This window comes from Melitaea cinxia, chromosome 23 (genome assembly GCF_905220565.1).
Source record: "Melitaea cinxia chromosome 23, ilMelCinx1.1, whole genome shotgun sequence".
NCBI classification, from domain to species: Eukaryota; Metazoa; Arthropoda; class Insecta; order Lepidoptera; family Nymphalidae; genus Melitaea; species Melitaea cinxia.
In genome coordinates this window covers 12,656,040-12,673,631 of record NC_059416.1, presented here as the reverse complement: position 1 = coordinate 12,673,631, position 17,592 = coordinate 12,656,040, and the positions used below count along the sequence as shown (strand labels likewise).

Here is a 17,592-nt window from a genome sequence, read left to right as displayed (position 1 = left end):
CTGTGTACCCTGCATCGCAATAAGTGCTTCCGCTACGAATAGAACGAGAGCGTTGTACCCACGACAAATTTAAATAAAACAACAACGAAACGAACAAGACGAAACTAGCGTTTCCATGATATTGCTATCAATTTACACTAGCGACCGAACAGGGGGTTGTGGGGTGAGAAGTGTACGCATTCTGTGACGACACTCAGTCTTCCGAGGCGTGGTCTGCTATGGTTCGATCTGCTGCGGTTCGGTCTCCTGCGGTTCGGTCTGCCGCGGTTCGGTCTGCTGCGGTTCTGTCTGCTGCGGTTCTGTCTGCTGCGGTTCTGTCTGCTGCGGTGAGGACTGCTGCGGTGCGGACTGCTGCGGTGCGGACTGCTGCGGTGCGGCCTACTCGTCGTCGGTGTCGGCGTCGCTGGAGAACTCAGCGGCGTGCAGTCGCGGCGGGAATGGGCCGCGCGCCTGCTGCCTGCAACGTAAGTGTTTGGAATAAACTTGATGGCGTTGTACTTTATATAATTATGCTAATAGGCAAAAGAAATTTCTTGCAATAAGCGGTGAGGCGGTGTGACGCGACAGAACGACATGTCGGTGCACAGTGTGACAGAGTAGCGTGACAATATACTGTGATGGTTTTGTGTATCGGTATCGTCTGACAGTGTAGCGTAACGTTGTAGCGTGACGGTGTGGCATGACGGTTTTGTATGACGGTTTTGTATGACAGTGCGGCGTGTCAGTGGGTTGTGTCGGTGTAGTCTGACAGTGTAGCGTGACAATATAGTGTGACGGTGTGGTATGACAGTTTTGTTTGACAGTGCGGTGTGCCAGTGTGTTGTGTCGGTGTAGTTTGAGAGTTTAGCGTGACGATGTAGTGTGACGGTGTGGTATGCCAGTTTTGTATGACAGTGCGGTGTGTCAGTGCGTTGTGTCGGTAGTGTGACGGTGGTGTGTGGCGGTGTGCAGTAGGGCGCGACAGTTACGCGAGGCGGCGGTAGTGGTTGAGCCACTCCTCCAGCATCTGCGCCTGCAGCAGCGGTCGCGAGTGTGTGACAGTGTGGTGTGACGTGTAGTGTGACGGTGGTGTGTGGCGGTGTGCAGTAGGGCGCGACAGTTACGCGAGGCGGCGGTAGTGGTTGAGCCACTCCTCCAGCATCTGCGCCTGCAGCAGCGGTCGCGAGTGTGTGACAGTGTGGTGTGACGTGTAGTGTGACGGTGGTGTGTGGCGGTGTGCAGTAGGGCGCGACAGTTACGCGAGGCGGCGGTAGTGGTTGAGCCACTCCTCCAGCATCTGCGCCTGCAGCAGCGGTCGCGAGTGTGTGACAGTGTGGTGTGACGTGTAGTGTGACGGTGCGGTGTGGCGGTGTGTGGCGGTGTGCGGTAGGGCGCGACAGTTACGCGAGGCGGCGGTAGTGGTTGAGCCACTCCTCCAGCATCTGCGCCTGCAGCAGCGGTCGCGAGTGTGTGACAGTGTGGTGTGACGTGTAGTGTGACGGTGGTGTGTGGCGGTGTGCAGTAGGGCGCGACAGTTACGCGAGGCGGCGGTAGTGGTTGAGCCACTCCTCCAGCATCTGCGCCTGCAGCAGCGGTCGCGAGTGTGTGACAGTGTGGTGTGACGTGTAGTGTGACGGTGCGGTGTGGCGGTGTGTGGCGGTGTGCGGTAGGGCGCGACAGTTACGCGAGGCGGCGGTAGTGGTTGAGCCACTCCTCCAGCATCTGCGCCTGCAGCAGCGGTCGCGAGTGTGTGACAGTGTGGTGTGACGTGTAGTGTGACGGTGGTGTGTGGCGGTGTGCAGTAGGGCGCGACAGTTACGCGAGGCGGCGGTAGTGGTTGAGCCACTCCTCCAGCATCTGCGCCTGCAGCAGCGGTCGCGAGTGTGTGACAGTGTGGTGTGACGTGTAGTGTGACGGTGCGGTGTGGCGGTGTGTGGCGGTGTGCGGTAGGGCGCGACAGTTACGCGAGGCGGCGGTAGTGGTTGAGCCACTCCTCCAGCATCTGCGCCTGCAGCAGCGGTCGCGAGTGTGTGACAGTGTGGTGTGACGTGTAGTGTGACGGTGCGGTGTGGCGGTGTGTGGCGGTGTGCGGTAGGGCGCGACAGTTACGCGAGGCGGCGGTAGTGGTTGAGCCACTCCTCCAGCATCTGCGCCTGCAGCAGCGGTCGCGAGTGTGTGACAGTGTGGTGTGACGTGTAGTGTGACGGTGCGGTGTGGCGGTGTGTGGCGGTGTGCGGTAGGGCGCGACAGTTACGCGAGGCGGCGGTAGTGGTTGAGCCACTCCTCCAGCATCTGCGCCTGCAGCAGCGGTCGCGCGTGCAGTCGCTGTGCGGCGGTGAGCGCGCCGCCACACACTCGAGCTCGCACCCAGCGCCGAACTAGGGCCTCCTCCTCGGCCAGCTACGAACAAGGGAGGGGGCCAGTTAGTTCATTGTGATACATCTCGTTCATTGTGATATTTCTCGTCAGTACGACAGGCGCCAAACCCTAAGTCACAGTTGGTGCAGATCAAGCGTTTGAAGAGCGTTGCATTCAACAAACGCTCGTATGAAACTTACGACAGTCATGATATCGTATGGATTTTAAGAATGTTTTTTTTTTATTCTTTATGAACATGACAAATAAGGCGTACGGGTCGCTCGATGGTGAGCAAATATCATATAGCAGGACGCTAGTATTTTCAACCCTAGCGCCGACCCTTCCGAGAGGCTCTTAGTACCTTAATCACCTCAAGAACAAAATACTACTTCAGAACAGTATTATTTAGAATGGTTTTAGGGTCAAGCTGATCGTACACGGCCTTCTAGGAAGCGTCTCAGTGGACAGTGGTCGCCGCTGACGGCTTCGGCAGGGCGCCTGTAGCCGCCTCTGTCCGGAGCGGACGCCTCTAATCGCATGGGATCCATATTTCTTCTATCTGCATTCCGCGGCCAACAGCACGATTCTAATACGTCTCGCACTGACTCTCAGATCTGACAAGCTACGCTGAATCTATCAGCGCCGACAGTTATGTGCGGTCGGCGTGACTCTAAAATCAGCCTAATACGTGATCTGTGTGAAGTTGGATACTTGCCCGGTCGGATTTCTGCAACTTATGAGGAAGAGAGTACAACCTGCAGTGCCCAACTTCAATACCTGCCGTGCTCTTAAAACTAAACGATCATAATTTGTTAACATAAATTGCACTGTATCGAAACTATTACAAATAAACTCTAACGCTCATACTTGTTTAGACCTACCTCGTCACAGGTAAGGAAGTGGACAGGTAGAAGTTTCCCTTCAGAATCAGTCAACGGCAGGTACGTCGTGTCTTCGCCGTCTTCTTGTTCCTCTCTAAAATGAGATGCGTAATATGATGAATTAAAATTTGAAAGAGTCTCTCAAAATGGTTTTAGTTTCTTTTATAAAATCCAATTACGACAACAATTTTTGTTTTTCTACAATACACTCAAACATTAATCATTATTACAGCCTATACAGTCCACTGCTGGACATAGGCCTCCACAAGTTTACGCCAAAAATAACGTGAACTCATGTGTTTTGCCCATAGTCACCACGCTGGGCAGGCGAGTTGGTGACCATTAATCATCTAACCATAAAAGTACTTAGTATGCTACAACTTATTGACAACAAATGTTTAGAAAGGAACTTGATATAACCGGCAGATGTAGTGGTGGCGCTGCGCGTAAGGCTCCATAGGCACAAGGGCGGAGAAGTGTCCGCGCGTGTAGCCCAGCACTAGCGGGGACTTCGAGCAGAACTCCGGCTCCCACAGCAGGGGCAGGTAGATGCCTGTGACAGGGGACGAGTCGGTCAGTTCACTCGAGTCGCACGTTAACGGCCATCCATAAATTACGTCACACGATTTCACGATTTTTACCCCTCCCCGTCCTAGCCACAGATGGTCACATTTATGACACCCCTCACTTAGTTCGACGTCACATATTTTGCAATTTTATCGGTGTAATTATAAAAAAAAAATTAGTTACATCATTTTTATTTTCTATTAAATGTACCACTGAAATGGACCACTTTCGTCATACCAAGTTCGGGCCGTGCTCTTCCAGGTGTGACCTCACCTTGGAAGCGCGCGTAGCCCAGCGCCTCGCCGCGGAAGGAGTTGACGACGTCCACGCCGTACACGAAGATGGGCCGCCGCATCACGTGCGCCAGCGCGAACACGTGCAGCTGCGGGCAATGGCAGACAATTGTAGCTCGGAATAACAGAGTTCTGTCCTCTGATAATCCTATTTCATTACAAATTACATCTCGTACAGATTGTTAGTGCTGGTTTTTTTTTCAGAAATAATTGTTAATTTTTTACTTGTGGGTTTGTTTTAATTGTAATTATTGTTTATTTCGGTGATCTTTGTCTGTAAAAAATGTTTGTGATTTGTACGATGTTTTAAAATTGTAAATGAATATGTTTTTTTTTTTTTGGAGCCGGGCCAGTTTGGCCTCCCACTTGATGCAGCACGGCGCCGGGACGCGTGGCGACGACGGCCAGGCGCGCGGCCTGCAGGCGCTCCCAGGCTACAGGTGCAGGCTACAGCTGGACGCACCTGGTGCAGCGCGGCGCCGGGGCGCGCGGCGGCGGCGGCCAGGCGCGCCCACTCGGCGCGCAGCTGCGGCTCCTCGGGCGCGTAGTGCAGGCGCGCGGCCTGCAGGCGCTCCCAGGCTACAGGTGCAGGCTACAGCTGGACGCACCTGGTGCAGCGCGGCGCCGGGGCGCGCGGCGGCGGCGGCCAGGCGCGCCCACTCGGCGCGCAGCTGCGGCTCCTCGGGCGCGTAGTGCAGGCGCGCGGCCTGCAGGCGCTCCCAGGCTACAGGTGCAGGCTACAGCTGGACGCACCTGGTGCAGCGCGGCGCCGGGGCGCGCGGCGGCGGCGGCCAGGCGCGCCCACTCGGCGCGCAGCTGCGGCTCCTCGGGCGCGTAGTGCAGGCGCGCGGCCTGCAGGCGCTCCCAGGCTACAGGTGCAGGCTACAGCTGGACGCACCTGGTGCAGCGCGGCGCCGGGGCGCGCGGCGGCGGCGGCCAGGCGCGCCCACTCGGCGCGCAGCTGCGGCTCCTCGGGCGCGTAGTGCAGGCGCGCGGCCTGCAGGCGCTCCCAGGCTACAGGTGCAGGCTACAGCTGGACGCACCTGGTGCAGCGCGGCGCCGGGGCGCGCGGCGGCGGCGGCCAGGCGCGCCCACTCGGCGCGCAGCTGCGGCTCCTCGGGCGCGTAGTGCAGGCGCGCGGCCTGCAGGCGCTCCCAGGCTACAGGTGCAGGCTACAGCTGGACGCACCTGGTGCAGCGCGGCGCCGGGGCGCGCGGCGGCGGCGGCCAGGCGCGCCCACTCGGCGCGCAGCTGCGGCTCCTCGGGCGCGTAGTGCAGGCGCGCGGCCTGCAGGCGCTCCCAGGCTACAGGTGCAGGCTACAGCTGGACGCACCTGGTGCAGCGCGGCGCCGGGGCGCGCGGCGGCGGCGGCCAGGCGCGCCCACTCGGCGCGCAGCTGCGGCTCCTCGGGCGCGTAGTGCAGGCGCGCGGCCTGCAGGCGCTCCCAGGCTACAGGTGCAGGCTACAGCTGGACGCACCTGGTGCAGCGCGGCGCCGGGGCGCGCGGCGGCGGCGGCCAGGCGCGCCCACTCGGCGCGCAGCTGCGGCTCCTCGGGCGCGTAGTGCAGGCGCGCGGCCTGCAGGCGCTCCCGGGCTACAGGTGCAGGCTACAGCTGGACGCACCTGGTGCAGCGCGGCGCCGGGGCGCGCGGCGGCGGCGGCCAGGCGCGCCCACTCGGCGCGCAGCTGCGGCTCCTCGGGCGCGTAGTGCAGGCGCGCGGCCTGCAGGCGCTCCCAGGCTACAGGTGCAGGCTACAGCTGGACGCACCTGGTGCAGCGCGGCGCCGGGGCGCGCGGCGGCGGCGGCCAGGCGCGCCCACTCGGCGCGCAGCTGCGGCTCCTCGGGCGCGTAGTGCAGGCGCGCGGCCTGCAGGCGCTCCCAGGCTACAGGTGCAGGCTACAGCTGGACGCACCTGGTGCAGCGCGGCGCCGGGGCGCGCGGCGGCGGCGGCCAGGCGCGCCCACTCGGCGCGCAGCTGCGGCTCCTCGGGCGCGTAGTGCAGGCGCGCGGCCTGCAGGCGCTCCCAGGCCGCCCAGCGCGCGTAGAAGCCGCGCCGCGCGTGCGCCAGCGACGCCGCCAGCGCGCCGCGCAGCGCGTTGCCGCGGTCGGCCACGCCGTAGGCCGCCTGGCACACGGCGTCGGGCAGGCAGTCGCCCGCCGAGCGGTTCCACAGCGCGTGCAGGCGCGAGCCCAGCGCCACGGTGAGGTGCGCGCTCCAGTTGATGAGCGGCGGCTCCTCCAGCTCGCGCTGCGCCTCGCGGTCCAGCAGCTCGGAGAACAGCTGCTCCTGGATGGGGCCCGGCAGCTCTTCGATCTCTGTTCGACGATATATGATGGCGTGTCGTATTCGATTTGTAATAATCGATAATGGAATCGTGAAAATCGATTTTATCGAAATAGAAACTAGTGATTATATTTTTTGCAGTATACGACTGATTATTTTATCGGAAGGGAAGTTAGAAAAAGAGTCATCGAATTTTTTTTAAATAAATCGATTTTTTCCTTTCCCTTGCGTTAAAAAAAAAAATGACGACTCAAGAGTGCTTTTAAAGGCAAAAAAAAAGTTTCAAGCGAGTAATATTTGATTTTCATTATGCAAATAGAGATATCGTTTGAGTCGTTGCACGACATGATCGGTTCGTAATATGTTTCTTAGTTCAAGAGTGACATTTTCAGATTTTAAAACATATTTGTATTACAATGTATTGACTTACCCGCTGGTAATGAAAACGTGCAGAACTCGTTGATGTACCGACACGGAAAACTGCCCTTCTTGTGTCGGATATAATTTGAGATGTGACGTCGGATCGCAGTGGCTAAGTCTGAAGCTACATGTAAAGAAATATGATTTATTGTCAACCGTATAAGTTTCCATTCATATGTGAGCCAAATGATTTAAGATGACAGACTTACCCACGTAGGAAGGTGACCTCTTCAAGCCAGGCCCGCCACCCGATATCCGTGAGAGTAAAGTTGATAAGATTTCTTGTCTTTGAAATCTGAAAGTTGAAAGGGTCAATACAATTTAAAATTAGGGAGTCATTTTTAAACACTCAAGACTATTATAATTTCTGATTAAAGGATATGACAATCAAATTAAGCTACATAATCTCAAGTATTGTTTAGCGTATTTGCCAGGAGAATAATAGTACGTATGCCTGTGCGTGCGTATGGCCGCGTGAGGACAAATTGTGTGCGTACATAGCACAGGCGCGGGTCGCCAAGTACGTGTGTGTGTGTGCGTGTGTATGTGTGTGTACGTGTGTGTATGTGTGTGTGTGCGCGTGTGTGTGTGCTCGTACCGTATGGCGAGGTGCACGAGCGTGTGTCCGGGGTCGAAGGCCGAGGCGCGGTCCAACAGCGCCACCTCGTGCGCGGTGAGTGCTCGCGCGGGGTCGCCAGGTACGTGTGTGTGTGCGCGTGTGTGTGTGCTCGTACCGTATGGCGAGGTGCACGAGCGTGTGTCCGGGGTCGAAGGCCGAGGCGCGGTCCAACAGCGCCACCTCGTGCGCGGTGAGTGCTCGCGCGGGGTCGCCAGGTACGTGTGTGTGTGCGCGTGTGTGTGTGCTCGTACCGTATGGCGAGGTGCACGAGCGTGTGTCCGGGGTCGAAGGCCGAGGCGCGGTCCAACAGCGCCACCTCGTGCGCGGTGAGTGCTCGCGCGGGGTCGCCAGGTACGTGTGTGTGTGCGCGTGTGTGTGTGCTCGTACCGTATGGCGAGGTGCACGAGCGTGTGTCCGGGGTCGAAGGCCGAGGCGCGGTCCAACAGCGCCACCTCGTGCGCGGTGAGTGCTCGCGCGGGGTCGCCAGGTACGTGTGTGTGTGCGCGTGTGTGTGTGCTCGTACCGTATGGCGAGGTGCACGAGCGTGTGTCCGGGGTCGAAGGCCGAGGCGCGGTCCAACAGCGCCACCTCGTGCGCGGTGAGTGCTCGCGCGGGGTCGCCAGGTACGTGTGTGTGTGCGCGTGTGTGTGTGCTCGTACCGTATGGCGAGGTGCACGAGCGTGTGTCCGGGGTCGAAGGCCGAGGCGCGGTCCAACAGCGCCACCTCGTGCGCGGTGAGTGCTCGCGCGGGGTCGCCAGGTACGTGTGTGTGTGCGCGTGTGTGTGTGCTCGTACCGTATGGCGAGGTGCACGAGCGTGTGTCCGGGGTCGAAGGCCGAGGCGCGGTCCAACAGCGCCACCTCGTGCGCGGTGAGTGCTCGCGCGGGGTCGCCAGGTACGTGTGTGTGTGCGCGTGTGTGTGTGCTCGTACCGTATGGCGAGGTGCACGAGCGTGTGTCCGGGGTCGAAGGCCGAGGCGCGGTCCAACAGCGCCACCTCGTGCGCGGTGAGTGCTCGCGCGGGGTCGCCAGGTACGTGTGTGTGTGCGCGTGTGTGTGTGCTCGTACCGTATGGCGAGGTGCACGAGCGTGTGTCCGGGGTCGAAGGCCGAGGCGCGGTCCAACAGCGCCACCTCGTGCGCGGTGAGTGCTCGCGCGGGGTCGCCAGGTACGTGTGTGTGTGCGCGTGTGTGTGTGCTCGTACCGTATGGCGAGGTGCACGAGCGTGTGTCCGGGGTCGAAGGCCGAGGCGCGGTCCAACAGCGCCACCTCGTGCGCGGTGAGTGCTCGCGCGGGGTCGCCAGGTACGTGTGTGTGTGCGCGTGTGTGTGTGCTCGTACCGTATGGCGAGGTGCACGAGCGTGTGTCCGGGGTCGAAGGCCGAGGCGCGGTCCAACAGCGCCACCTCGTGCGCGGTGAGTGCTCGCGCGGGGTCGCCAGGTACGTGTGTGTGTGCGCGTGTGTGTGTGCTCGTACCGTATGGCGAGGTGCACGAGCGTGTGTCCGGGGTCGAAGGCCGAGGCGCGGTCCAACAGCGCCACCTCGTGCGCGGTGAGTGCTCGCGCGGGGTCGCCAGGTACGTGTGTGTGTGCGCGTGTGTGTGTGCTCGTACCGTATGGCGAGGTGCACGAGCGTGTGTCCGGGGTCGAAGGCCGAGGCGCGGTCCAACAGCGCCACCTCGTGCGCGGTGAGTGCTCGCGCGGGGTCGCCAGGTACGTGTGTGTGTGCGCGTGTGTGTGTGCTCGTACCGTATGGCGAGGTGCACGAGCGTGTGTCCGGGGTCGAAGGCCGAGGCGCGGTCCAACAGCGCCACCTCGTGCGCGGTGAGTGCTCGCGCGGGGTCGCCAGGTACGTGTGTGTGTGCGCGTGTGTGTGTGCTCGTACCGTATGGCGAGGTGCACGAGCGTGTGTCCGGGGTCGAAGGCCGAGGCGCGGTCCAACAGCGCCACCTCGTGCGCGGTGAGTGCTCGCGCGGGGTCGCCAGGTACGTGTGTGTGTGCGCGTGTGTGTGTGCTCGTACCGTATGGCGAGGTGCACGAGCGTGTGTCCGGGGTCGAAGGCCGAGGCGCGGTCCAACAGCGCCACCTCGTGCGCGGTGAGTGCTCGCGCGGGGTCGCCAGGTACGTGTGTGTGTGCGCGTGTGTGTGTGCTCGTACCGTATGGCGAGGTGCACGAGCGTGTGTCCGGGGTCGAAGGCCGAGGCGCGGTCCAACAGCGCCACCTCGTGCGCGGTGAGTGCTCGCGCGGGGTCGCCAGGTACGTGTGTGTGTGCGCGTGTGTGTGTGCTCGTACCGTATGGCGAGGTGCACGAGCGTGTGTCCGGGGTCGAAGGCCGAGGCGCGGTCCAACAGCGCCACCTCGTGCGCGGTGAGTGCTCGCGCGGGGTCGCCAGGTACGTGTGTGTGTGCGCGTGTGTGTGTGCTCGTACCGTATGGCGAGGTGCACGAGCGTGTGTCCGGGGTCGAAGGCCGAGGCGCGGTCCAACAGCGCCACCTCGTGCGCGGTGAGTGCTCGCGCGGGGTCGCCAGGTACGTGTGTGTGTGCGCGTGTGTGTGTGCTCGTACCGTATGGCGAGGTGCACGAGCGTGTGTCCGGGGTCGAAGGCCGAGGCGCGGTCCAACAGCGCCACCTCGTGCGCGGTGAGTGCTCGCGCGGGGTCGCCAGGTACGTGTGTGTGTGCGCGTGTGTGTGTGCTCGTACCGTATGGCGAGGTGCACGAGCGTGTGTCCGGGGTCGAAGGCCGAGGCGCGGTCCAACAGCGCCACCTCGTGCGCGGTGAGTGCTCGCGCGGGGTCGCCAGGTACGTGTGTGTGTGCGCGTGTGTGTGTGCTCGTACCGTATGGCGAGGTGCACGAGCGTGTGTCCGGGGTCGAAGGCCGAGGCGCGGTCCAACAGCGCCACCTCGTGCGCGGTGAGTGCTCGCGCGGGGTCGCCAGGTACGTGTGTGTGTGCGCGTGTGTGTGTGCTCGTACCGTATGGCGAGGTGCACGAGCGTGTGTCCGGGGTCGAAGGCCGAGGCGCGGTCCAACAGCGCCACCTCGTGCGCGGTGAGTGCTCGCGCGGGGTCGCCAGGTACGTGTGTGTGTGCGCGTGTGTGTGTGCTCGTACCGTATGGCGAGGTGCACGAGCGTGTGTCCGGGGTCGAAGGCCGAGGCGCGGTCCAACAGCGCCACCTCGTGCGCGGTGAGTGCTCGCGCGGGGTCGCCAGGTACGTGTGTGTGTGCGCGTGTGTGTGTGCTCGTACCGTATGGCGAGGTGCACGAGCGTGTGTCCGGGGTCGAAGGCCGAGGCGCGGTCCAACAGCGCCACCTCGTGCGCGGTGAGTGCTCGCGCGGGGTCGCCAGGTACGTGTGTGTGTGCGCGTGTGTGTGTGCTCGTACCGTATGGCGAGGTGCACGAGCGTGTGTCCGGGGTCGAAGGCCGAGGCGCGGTCCAACAGCGCCACCTCGTGCGCGGTGAGTGCTCGCGCGGGGTCGCCAGGTACGTGTGTGTGTGCGCGTGTGTGTGTGCTCGTACCGTATGGCGAGGTGCACGAGCGTGTGTCCGGGGTCGAAGGCCGAGGCGCGGTCCAACAGCGCCACCTCGTGCGCGGTGAGTGCTCGCGCGGGGTCGCCGCCGGCCTCCAGGTACGCCTGGACACAGCGGGCATCGCCCTCCACCACACCTGCCACACGAACCACCACCACATTCAATGGTAGAAGATCCGAGCCTAAATCAATCTTCACCGAACTGATATTAGAGAATATATTAAAAATGGGTTGCCTAAAAACTCCTGGACTAATTTCAATTATTAAAAAAAAATATTGAAAATTGCAACATCAAGATAATAAGAAATTTTTACTCTTAATATATTCTTAATGTATATTAAATTAAACTTAAATAATTACCTAAACAGGCCTGCAGCCAGACCCAATCGGTGTTGCGTCGTTTGGATCGACGAGTGTTGGAGTCAACCTCGTGCAACGAAGCATTCTGACTGTTGCAGATGTCATTCACACCTGGAATGAGAGTTTCATTTTTTTATATAAGCGGATTGGCAAACAATAGCAAGGCACAAAATGGTGGTACGTGATATGGTTACCATGGCTTATATACGCTTACAAAACTAGAAACATCACAAGCACACTGCCGATCTTACCTCCAAAGTCCTTGTGAACTCTGGCCACCTTCACTCACCACAGTACTGCTCCCGATTATTAGCAGGATATTCCCTGCTATGGCCTACATCAATAATTCACGCAATATCACTGATTATATAACATATTTATTATATAACAGAAATTGCAACTGAGGGAGAATTTTTTCATGTAATTGTATGTGGTAATTTATTTGTTAGTCTCAAAAGCTCAATTGAAGAAAGTATAAGTTAAATTATCAACATATAGTATTTGAACATAGATATCAGAAGAGCGCCTCTGACGTACTGACAAACTCTCCACATAGACTTCTGTGACATATAGATACATGTTGTTGTACACGGGCTATTTTCCGCAACTCGACGTCTTGATGCGCCTTTTTTGCGTGATATATATATATATAGATACATATAGATACACATAGATACACATAAATAACATAGATACACATAGACGGTATAGAACGGTCTCGAGACCCACCGGCGGGGTGCGGCGGCGCGGAGCCGCACATGGCGCACTTTAACGCACGCGGCCAGTTCTCGTACGTACACGTCTGCAACAAATCATTATTTGTATTTATTTACTATCAGAAATGGTATAATTAGAAAACAAGAATTTAATATCACTGAGTTACATTTCACAATTGATGCTATAATATAACGGTACGGCTTATTCCATTGAACAATTACATGTATAAAAACATAGTTCGGTGGGTTGAGTACACTTTTATAACTTCACCACAATAACCGATAACAAACTGACTGATTTATTCTATTCAGGTCTTGTAGTATAATTGCAGTAAATTAGAATGCCGTGGTTCAATTGACCAGTTGAAGTAAGCTTTCAAGCATTTTAAACAGTCACTTCGAAACTCAACCTAAAATGGCAACACAATCATCATTACAGCCTATACAGTCCACTGCTGGACATAGGCCTCCACAAGTTTACGCCAAAAATAACGTGAACTCATGTGTTTTGCCCATAGTCACCACGCTGGGCAGGCGGGTTGGTGACCGCAGAACTGACTTTGTCGCACCGAAGACGCTGCTGCCCGCCTTCGGCCTGTGTATTTCAAAGCCAGCAGTTGGATGGTTATCCCGCCATCGGTCGGCTTCTTAAGTTCCAAGGTGGTTGTGGAACCTTGTTATCCCTTAGTCGCCTTTTACGACACCCACGGGAAGAGAGGGGGTGGCTAAACTCTTTAGTGCCGTAGCCACACAGCACACACAATAATAATTATAATTAATTTGAAAAATATGATTATAAGACATTACCGCACAGGGCCACTTTGGCAAGGACGAAGCACTAGCCTGTCCTTGAGGAGATGATATCCTTAAAGGTTTGAGTCTATCTGTGACATCATCTGCGCCTGAAAAAGTTACAGTAGTATTAAGTAGCAAACTTTAGCTTCAGTGACAGGCAATTCTTGGCAATGTTAGATTACTTACATACAACATTAATTCTCAGAATAAAAATAGAAAAGAAATAACAAAAAATTATCAAAAAAAAAATACGAGAGTGATGATTAAATAAAGAAAGATTTATAAACATTAAAAACAACATACCACAGACATCCTGTGTGGGAAGAGCACTGGCTCCATCTTGTAATTTGAAAATATCTTCTCCGAGAGAAGGTTTGAGGCTACGACACATCGTACACTGAAATAATAAAATACATACACAATATATGGTATATAACAAAATTTTATCATTACCAATTGCTCAACTTTTCTTTAAAAAAGTTTCCAGAAACTTACTATTCATTTAGGAATGATAAGGTTAGGTTAGGTTTATAATCCACTTACTAAAATTGCTCATTTATAAAACTTAACTAAATTGTCAGTTACAAAGCAAAATTATATAAGTTCTAATGAATATAAACCTCAAACACTCATATATTCAAGTGTACTAAATAAAAATAAGCAAATTGAAATAAAGCGTCAACATAATTAATAAATAAATGAACAATTAAATTATTTTCACAAATTACTTAGACGAAATAACAAGTTATTCAATTCACTGTTCTCTTTTAATACAAAAGTAAAATCGAAACTATGCACAGACTAGGTGAAAGGCGTCGACTACAATAAAATACAGAACAAACAAGTGTATCATATATCATACTGTTTTTCCTTAAAATTGATATCCATCTAATACAAAACGTTACAGTCAGTGAGCTCAAGATTTTGTTATTCATCTTGTTTTTCTTATTGTACCTTTTATATGATTACTTATTCTACAACATTTTAATAATTTTTTTATTTATAAAGTAATAAAATCTTGAGACTAGATTAATTTCAACATAACTAACTTTATTACATTTCAAAATAAGTACGAGCATATTATTATATTATCTAAAAGCATAAAGTAAGCAGTAAGTAAATTAATTAATTGTTACATCAAAATGATAGTATTTAAGTACGTTTCTAAACATTCTAAATAATGGCTATGACTTATGAAACTAAATTTTATTGTGCAATAACACAAAATTCAAATCATGATAGTACTTGGTATATTATTATTTAATTATTTTATTTTATTTAGATACATGTAAGAATATAAAATAAATTACTAATAATAAGATGCCATATTAAAGTAAATATTTTTAGGGACCAAAGTCATAATATTTATTACTTATAAAACAGAAACCAACCCTACGAACTACTAAAAATAATAATAATAATAATAACTACTAATAATTACCTAAACTAACTACAAAAACACATTCAAGTCATTGACAAAGAAGATTGTATTAATGATCACTCTAAAACAATAAAAACCACGCCATTATAAGAAACTCGACAATACCTTGCGAGAAAGTGGGAAATTCTCATATGTACACATCTCACACTTCCATTTACTATTGCTATCAGCGGGGGCTGAGCTCGCTGTCATCTGAAACAAAATAACACTTATTAAATAATAAACAACACATGTGGTTTGACTGTTACTGTTATTAAAAACGGACAGATAATTTTAAATTGTAAATTTAGCATCGTTATAATTTCACTGCAGATCACTCAACCACAATTGTTTGTTGCAGCTGATTTTGACTGATGCCTGAACAAACACATGAATAACAAGTCATATAAAACTATTGCATATCTGAATTGATATCAATCCATAACCAAATCAAACTTGATATAAAACTTTTGAATAATTTGTACTCCCTTCTATTGTTTAGTATTTTGTTTGTTATTCTTACTTTGACTATTCTTAACATTTAATACCTGTAACTAAAAGTATCGAAAACTAACAGATAATCTAAATTTTCACATTAAAACAATTTTGCGATATAAATAACAACTGCTCTGGCGTAGTGGTGAGAGTAGTCGCCAAAACATTGACAGTTTGCAAGTTTGATTCTCGCTCAGGATGGATATTTGTGTTTGTACAAATATTTCTTTCCAGTTTGGATGTCTGTGATTGTAGGTTTCCCCACCGTGCCTTGGAGAGCACCTTAAGCCTTCGATCTCGGTTTTTATCATAAACACCTGATAGCAATTGTTACTCATAGTAGGGAATATACCGCCACCCGCATTGGAGCAGGGTGGTGGATTAAGCTCTGATCCTTTTTCTACATGGGGAAAGAGGCCTATGCCCAGCAGGGGGATGTTACAGGCTGAATTTCGTTAAAATGTTTAAAAAACAATTTCGAACATATTCAAAAATAGTATAATAATACATACCTACCTTACCTATACATCCAAAATATCATATCCATAACATATTTGGTTATATATGATATGATTCTTTTATATATTTTATTTATGTATTTTTTTGTATAATATTATATATTAAAAGAATTTATAAGGCTGATAAAGTCATAAGACAGTTTTATGTAACAGTTTTTAAATTCAGTTGCTTGCTTTTTATAACATTTTAGTGAAATAAGTAAATTAACCTAACTAATTTTGCATTACACTCTTACATAGATTAGTACAGAATTTTAAAGTAGCAGATAAGATTACAGACCGTATTTATAGTAATAACATATTAGAAAAAACTTTGAAAATATTACATCTATTCACTTTTATCCTCGTTACACAAATGTTGCCATCATCTGCTATTTAAGAATGAAACAAAGGAAATATAATTACATAAGGTATATATTCTGTAAGTCATTTTAAGGGAACTTATATTGTTCTTATGAGAAACAAACCTCTTTCAACCCAAACACTTGTTCGTGTGCATACAACACACTGCAAGTAAATAAACACTTGTTTTAAAATTAAGATTTAAATGTAAATAACTAATTATTCTGTGTTGTTTCATTGTGCATTGCTGAGTAACATTGCCTCTTGCAGTAGTGAAGAGACTTGAGTATAAAATCTACTGGAGCATGCAACCTGCCCTATAAATTCTTATTAAAGTATTTCTGCAGATCCCCATTCAAAGAAACTTCATAGTTTTATGTTACCATTTACAAGATAAATGAAGACACTTAAGGTCTATCACTATTTTCTTTTAAATATATTAACAACATCTACGGGCTCTTGGTTGCCCATACCATTGTAATACATAAAATATTTGTTACTATAATGTGTGTTTTTTTTTACAATAGATTAATTTCAGACCAGCAGTTCTAAAACTATCTAGAAATGCTAGGATGGTCCGACACTGACAGCTTTTTGTTGTTGTAATGATATTAAATAAGTAATAAGTATATCAAAAATATAATAAATATATCAAATATATAATAATACATGCTAGTTTTCTTTACCACATTTCTATATATACTAGATCGTTCAATAAGTCCCGAGACTAACCTGGAAATGGCGCATATATTAAAAACTCTTTTGATTTTTAAAAAGTACTGGCTATCAATACAAGAATATGTGTCAAATTTTTAAAAATGGAACAATAAAATCATTGATTTTGAAACATTTAAGTGACGCTACGGTTGTAATTTCGATACAATGGAAAAAAACGAGTTTTGCGTGTTGATAAAACATTGTTTTTTAATGGGAAAAAAGACCGTTGAAGCACAGCAATGGCTTATAAAATGTTATGCAGGATCAGCTCCCTCTAAAGCAACCATTTGTCGGTGGTATGCCGACTTCAAACGCGGTCGCATGAACACCAATGATGGGGAACGCTCAGGTCGTCCAAATGAAGCAGTGACTCAACAAAATATTAACCAAGTCCTCAAAATCGTATTGGAAGATCGGAAGGTGAAAGTGCGAGAGATAGCCGAGATAGTGAAGATTTCAGCTGGTAGTGTTTTCAATATTTTACATAAAAATTTGGCCATGAAAAAGCTTTTTTCTAAGTGGGTGCCGCTTTTGCTTACAACTAATCAAAAGGAACAACGTATCAATGATTCAGAGCGATGTTTGGCGCTGATGAATCATAATAAAAAGGATTTTTTACGTCGGTATGTAACAATGGATGAAACCTGGATATACCATTTCACTCCGGAATCCAATCGGCAGGCAGCGGAGTGGAGAGCGGCTGGTGAAAGCCGCCCGAAGCGTCCAAAGACTCAGAAATCGGCCGGTAAGGTTATGGCGTCTATATTTTGGGATGCGCATGGAATACTTTTCATCGACTACCTTGAAAAGGGGCAAAATATAAATAGTGACTATTACATGTGCTTATTGGAGCGATTGAAGTACGAAATTGCGGATAAACGGCCTCACATGAACAAAAAGAAAGTGGTGTTTCACCAAGACAACGCGCCTTGTCACAAGTCCGTGAGAACGATGGCCAAAATTAACGAATTGGGCTTCGAATTGCTTCCTCATCCCCCTTATTCGCTAGACTTGGCCCCCAGCGATTACTGGCTGTTTGCAGACCTCAAAAAAATGCTTCAGGGTAAGAAATTTGACTCAAATAGTGAAGTTATCGCAGCAACGGAGGCTTATTTTGAAGCCAAAGACAAATCGTTCTACACACATGGGATAGAAAAGTTAGAAAAGCGTTGGAGGGACTGTATCGCTCTTGGAGGAGACTATGTTGATGAATAAAAATTAATTTTATAAAAAAGACCTTTTTTTAGTACTTAGTCTCGGGACTTATAGAACCACGTGTTACATATATAACTAAATTACTA

The 17,592-nt window shown here is 51.2% G+C and overlaps 1 protein-coding gene across 1 annotated transcript; it reads right to left on the bottom strand.

Moving 5' to 3' along the window:
* Positions 1–378: 378 nt before the first annotated feature.
* On the bottom strand, positions 379–14,432 carry LOC123665160 (ubiquitin thioesterase trabid). The gene is given in 14 exon segments (XM_045599505.1): positions 379–457; positions 2,234–2,379; positions 3,219–3,312; positions 3,639–3,771; positions 4,059–4,167; positions 5,992–6,395; positions 6,794–6,907; positions 6,993–7,078; positions 10,918–11,065; positions 11,289–11,473; positions 12,020–12,090; positions 12,812–12,906; positions 13,103–13,196; positions 14,346–14,432. Coding segments are annotated over 14 exon segments (1,845 nt in total).
* Positions 14,433–17,592: the final 3,160 nt, after the last annotated feature.